At 33.7% G+C, this 6,592-nt stretch overlaps 1 protein-coding gene across 1 annotated transcript in view; it reads left to right on the top strand.

Annotated features, from left to right (window-relative positions):
• The first annotated feature begins 4,081 nt into the window (after positions 1-4,081).
• The window catches only part of LOC117101387 (mucin-3A-like), a 53,971-nt gene continuing 51,460 nt past the window's right edge, over positions 4,082-6,592 (top strand). Inside the window, exons 1-2 of the mRNA XM_033241363.1 lie at positions 4,082-4,211; positions 5,764-5,808. Of these exons, the coding sequence (XP_033097254.1) occupies positions 4,142-4,211; positions 5,764-5,808 (115 nt within the window). The 5' untranslated portion in view covers positions 4,082-4,141. The remainder of the gene's footprint in view (positions 4,212-5,763; positions 5,809-6,592) is intronic.

The following is a 6,592-nucleotide window of genomic DNA, read 5'->3' as shown; positions in this document are numbered from 1 at the left end:
ATTATTATAACTTTATTTTGGAAACGACGCTTTTAAAACAGCGGACACGCTCTTGCAGTGTGTTTATAAAAGTAACATACTGTACAGCCATAATACAATATTAAAATAGAGGCGAGACTTTTAATACAATAAAATGTACGATAATTACACAAGTTGAATATATCACAGATCCTGTATATCATTTAACACTTACAGTTTATAACATTTACAGCAAAGCACAGTTTATATATTGCGGCCAACTGACCTATACTATTTTAATATTTATAAATAATAATAATCAAATTAATAACATAGGATTTGTATAGGGCTCGCTCATATTCAAATTTAAAGAGCAAAATTGTATATACCCTAGACGGATTTAAATTACATTTTGATATACATATTTAATTAATTTTTGCTGGTCGTCACATATTATTTATTTGCAAAAATAATAGGAGCTACTAAAGGATTGCCTAATTAAAGAATGCTTGCCATCGAGGGGCTCTCTTGGTCTATCGGCGAGGATTAAAGAACTGCTTAAAAATAGTATATTATTACAGTATTATTTTATAATATGAAATTGGATATAAAGTAGTGAAATCATTAAAAAGAATCTATAAATAGTTACATGAAATTCGAATGCTAACAAGATTAAATGAAATTAAACTATACAGGAGGCCGCTAAATGTATTATACAATATTATACACAGGAACACACATCATGTTAGACACAGAACGCGCATCGCGTATGACACAAAATGGCTTCTAAATTCTCAATGTCGCAACTCTTTCTATCTATGGCTCTGTACTTAGTAACAGAAGGGCGCCCTGTACGTCGGGCACGAAGTATAGAAAACTTGCATGGTTAAAAAGAAGGGCGCCGCCTTCGTCGGGCACGATTTCCGCATCATTTTTTACTATGCGAGCTCTATCGTGTGTTTCTGGTATCTTTGTGTGTAGTGTGTGCATGTGTGTAGACATTTATGCAAATGCGCATGCGTCAAAGAAAAAGTTTTCCGACATTTTGTTTTACCTCGCGATGCGAGTTCGATGTGAAGTTTCTGCAGAGTTCAGTCAGGGCTCACGCTAACTGATCGGCAAGTCGGCATGGATGAAACTATTTTGGTTTTACGGCAAAACAAAATCAACTGCTGTGGCATAGGTATTTTGAAGAAGGCCTATAATAAAACAAAAAGGTTTTAATACTTGCTGAAATACATCGTTTTTTCATTTACGCCCGTATTCTTAAAACAAACTTTAGTCGAACTTCGAACTAGAACTTCATTTAGTGCTAGTTGCATCTTCAACTTCAATTTGTATTCACAAACATTGTAGTCGAAGTCTGTATTAACTACGACTAAATAAAGTCCTGGGTTTTAGTTCAACTGAAGACGACTGGCAAGCCACGACTATCGAACTAACCAATGAAAAGGGCTAACTTTAATAGCAGACGAAATTTTAGAGATCCGGTAACGCGGATGAATATTAAGCGTGCCGTCTGTGGTTCAAAAACGTATTTCCTCATAATTCATAATAGACCATCAATCCCTTAATTAATTATCTATAATAATAACTATATTAGTTGTTAACATATTACAATAGAGAATTTGAACAGACACTAAAAATTTGCTTTCTTTGGAGAACTATTATTGTTGAGCCCGAGCGAGGGCGGCGCCATCTTTGTTGTTGTTATGGTGAAGCTAGGTGATTGCAACGCGAGGGGATTACGTGCAAATCAGGAACTATCGCATGCGGCGAGTGAAACATGTTAATTTCTCCTTTTGGAAGCTAAACTTGATGTCTCTTTTGTTTAACACACCGAAGACATATCAAACCTACGTATACTATCGTTTTTATTCGTTTCACTTTATCGTGAGTTACAAAAAACACGTTTTTAGTGAGGTAAATATTTCATGTCGGCGATTTAGCCTGACCCTAGGGCTGACTAAAAAAATCGGCCTCCGGAAGTGTCATTTAGTCGTAGTGCTAGTCGAAGTCTGTTTTAAGAATACCAAATGACGTAATTTTAAAGTTTTAGCTCGAACTACGACTAAAGTTCGTTTTAAGAATACCGGGGTTAGATCTCCATTTTTCACTAACTCCACGCGACGTTTTTTCTGTTGTATGAGTAGTTATATGAAGGTACTATATCCCTGACAGTTGGCTATGCAGCAATGTACCCTTTGAATGCAAATTGAAGACAAGTGAAGATATAAAGGCAGCCGACTGTCGGGTACATAACGACTATCTAACTTTCCACAAAAACATGAGGCTTAAGCTAGGCTTAGTTCAGTACAGTAGTTACAGGTACTGTGATGCAAGCGAGGGCAGGGACGTATCCAGGGGGAAGCCGTGGGAGCCGCGGCTCCCCCCCTTTGCACACAGTGTTAAAATTTTAAAGCTTATTCTTGAGCCCATAAAAATTCTTTCCTGGGATCACTTAAAATGAATACTTCTAAGCATGTAAATATGCATCAGTACACATTATACATAGGGCTAATAGAACACACAAGCCTAAGCGTGATTTAAAAAAATCTTAAATCCATAAATCTCAGGCCAGGTCTTTTAACATAGAAATGCGATACTGTGGTTCAATTTCGTTTTTATCCTTTTGCAAGTTTCTTTAAATGTTTGTTTAATAATACTACTACTATTAGTAATAATAATAATAACAATGATGATGATGACAATAGTAATAATTGATATTAATATTAATAACAATAAAAAGTGAAGAAAATGCGGAAAAAAGTTGTGATTTGTTGATCATAATATACGGTAGTATATATAGTTAAAGCTTAGTAAGCTATAATGAGGCCTAAGTTTTCCTGGATATTAAGTAGATCCCTGATAAAAGATCATGAGAAATTTGTTGGCGTTTCATTTTGACTATAATGGTAATGTGATGATGATATTTATTGCTTTGTGTGACAGGAATTGTGTGAAAAGATGATTCATTGTCTTTTTCTTTTGCACCTTCCAGTTCTTGTTGCAAAGCACATATTATTCAGTAAATGTATTTTAAAAAACCGAAAGGTCCACTGATTAATCTCAGGTAAGATAGTATAATACATACTCCAAGTATCGAAATGCACGCCATCGTGTTGGGATTCAATATTTCGACATTATTTATGTCATTATCATTCCTGATGATGACATAATTAATGTTGAAATATTAAATCCTGACACGATGGCGTGCATTTCGGTACTTATGGAGTATGTATTTCCAAGGTGTTTGAATTAGAAACTTGCTTATAGAGTTGGTGTTTAATTGATAATCCTTTGCTGACTAGCAATCTGTTTTTCCTGGGGGTACTTTTATATTTATTTAGTACATTATTTTTGAAAATAATGAGGCCTACAGATCATTATTATAATCGTCATGAGAATTGTAATTAAATTATCTCAAGCAACAGTTTATTTGCTTGAGATAATAATAATATTAGCAATAATAATAATAACAATAATAATAATAACAATAATAACAATAACAATAACAATAACAATAACAATAATAATAATAATAATAATAATAATAATAATAATAATAATAATAATAATAACAATAACGGTATGGTAAGAACATATTGCTAAAGAAAGTCTATATGGTAGGCCTAGGCCTACATCAAATCGAATTGAAGTCGCCTCGGCCCCAGTCAACTCGACCGCAAGTCAACTTGGCACCATATCTACTTGGCCTCAAGTCAACTCGGCCCCATGTCAACTCTGCCCCGATCCGCACAAAGATAAGCGGCCTACTATTCATTATTTAATTATATAGGAAATTGACGACGGTAGTCAAATACGGTAGATTTCCCTAAAAATATCGTAGTCACGACAACCAAGTACAATATCCAATTCACACTTGACAGAATTTTATGACAACCAGTAGGTGTATGTTACTGTCAACAATAGACATTCCACTCCGTCCAAATCCTTTGATATTATTGAAGCTTGAGATATCACGACTAATTTATTTTTAGTATAACAATACTATAGTTTATATACTATTTTGTAAGCTATTATGAAAGACTCAGTTGACTTGTTTTCAATGCTTCATTTTTATGCTAATTTTTTTTATGTATTTATAGGTAGAATATGTACTTCCTCATTGAGTTTCTCCTCATTTTGAACAGTCAGAAGACACATTTAGCTATACAGTACAATGATGTACAGTATAATCTCACATTCTCTTATGGTTGTATTACTTTTACTGACTGGTTTCTCGTCGGAAGGTAAGTTATGTCATCTATTTGCTTATACGCTGCTGCCCATTGAAAGAGCGTTTTTCAGTCAATTTTATTTTAAACAATTCAACAATTAATGATAATAGCGATGGGCTGTACGGGGGTCAAAAGAATAAGGTCTAACTTTCTAAGTGAGCTTTTCTATTTGAGTCAGTGCGGTCTGAGCATTTTGACAGCATTTTGTCAACGTTTGTCAAAATAGAGTCGGTGCCGTAAAAAAAAAATGATTTGGGAAGAGAGACAAGGTGGGAAAGAGGCTGATTAAGAATTACAATTTTGCACCTTTCCAATTCTATACCCTGTTTTGATAACTTTTTTAGGCCACGTAATCTAATAAGAGTAATATAGTTTTTAATCATGGTACAATTTCTACCTGAATTATAGAAGCTTTTAGCGATTTGTTTTCACGCTGAGTACCCTCATTCTACCGCTTGGATTAAGTTGGTTTGTAATAACCTGATAAAAGGGATCTAACTCAATCCGATCAAAGTTTTTCAGAAGATGTTCTAAACACACCTCACTATGGAGGGCAAATCTAAACCAATCATTTTACCAGCCCGACGGATGAAAGTTTCAAGTTGTCCTTTATCCACTCTGGCAGCATTACCAGCCAAGCAACCAAGGCAATACGTCCAAACACTACATATTACAGCTCTATAGAAAGTTCTAAAGCAACATAGGTTCACTGGAATTAAATTTAAATAAAGTTCTGAAACAGTACTTCCTAGGATTCAATTTTTTACACTAGGTCAATATGGCCACTCCAGCCGAATTGATTATTAATGCCCAGATAATTATAATTATCAACGATTTCAATTTCTTTTCTTTTGATGATTATTGGTTGAAATTTATGTTTGGTCCTGAAGTCGATGATCATCTCTCTAAGTTTTGTTTTAACTATACAGAAGCTAAAACAACTGGGGTTAGTTAGAAATCTTTCTTTATATCTGGCTACCTTCGGAAACACTGAAATTGTTTAAGTATAGATTTTTGGAAGATTTTTACGTATTTGAATGTATTGCTGCGAAAAGTTAATCGTATTTTAAGTTTGACAGAACGATATTAACATTTTCTTCTACTTGATTAATTTCGTCATTTTGGCAAGACCAAAGTGTTTTAGATTTTCTTTCTGTATTTAGGTTGTGATAATGATCAATAGGAACATACTGTAGCAGTTAATTAAATTAATCGTTAATTAACACTTGTACTTGGTGTTATAAAATCAACAACAGGTGTTCTAATATCTGCACCCAGAATTGTTCTGGCAAGTCTGTTTAGTAAAACCTGAAGTGAGCTACTGTACAGTGGGATCGTACTGAAATAGTATAAAATCGTAAAATTAAAACGTTAACTAAGAAAAAAGTGGGATAAAAAAGATAATAAAAAGTAATAACACCTTAAATTAAAGTTAAATTGTTAACTTGTTAACTTAAATCTCTATATATAAAGTGTATCCTTAGTAGTCAAGAAGTATAGAAACTAATAGACGTTAAATAATGATAAATTTAATATTTTGTGTTAATGTTTTACATTTATTTAGAAGCTACCACAACCGCTCCACAGGCATCAACGGAGAGCACAGAAAGTAAGTTGAAATTTATATTCTGTAACAGTTCAATCCATAAACACATGTTGAATTGAATGTTTCGGTGAGATTGCTCTGACGGTAATCAAGAGATTGAGAAAGAATAATTTTGTTGGTCCAAAATAGAGATGGTGATAGTCGGTGTTCGTTCATTGAGATTTGTATTACCATAATACAGGTTAGCTTGTTATGTCGGCTATGTGGTAATCTGTCACATGGACAACAAATATGAACATAAGTAAAGTGGTTAACAATTAGCAATGTAGGAGCGTTCTCCACTAGTTTAAATTGACTAAGCTCATCAACGTCATCCAACAGGCTCATAATTTAAAGGGCACCATCCCATCCACATAAGAATGCAAACCAACAATTACATATTAAAAAAATCAACTGTATGTAGAAGTCCACCGGAATTATCGGAGTGAAGATTGTTTAAATGCCAATATTTGCCAAAAAAATATGCCAAATATTCACTAATGACGAATCCAGTATCTTGTCGAACTGCGTAATGTTTTTAGATCTCAATTACTTACCTTGCGAGTCTAGAGTGCCTCGTAGGTGGTACTGGAGCGAATAAATGTAATGATTTTCATTGTACGAGTGTACAATGATAACTTTTGGTATTCACCTCATCTTCCATGACCTTCACAGTCTAGTTGAGTCTGCTTCTGATATTAAATTCTAATATTTAATTAACTTTAATATCCAAAAGAAAAACTGTTTATAATTACAAAGAAACCTTTAGATATTTTCACTAGCCATTAATCAGATTTTGTTAAATACT

Source organism: Anneissia japonica, unplaced genomic scaffold (assembly GCF_011630105.1).
Source record: "Anneissia japonica isolate Jap-2015-1 unplaced genomic scaffold, ASM1163010v1 scaffold287872_len80017_cov105, whole genome shotgun sequence".
NCBI classification, from domain to species: Eukaryota; Metazoa; Echinodermata; class Crinoidea; order Comatulida; family Comatulidae; genus Anneissia; species Anneissia japonica.
This window is presented reverse-complemented; position numbering and strand designations above follow the sequence as displayed.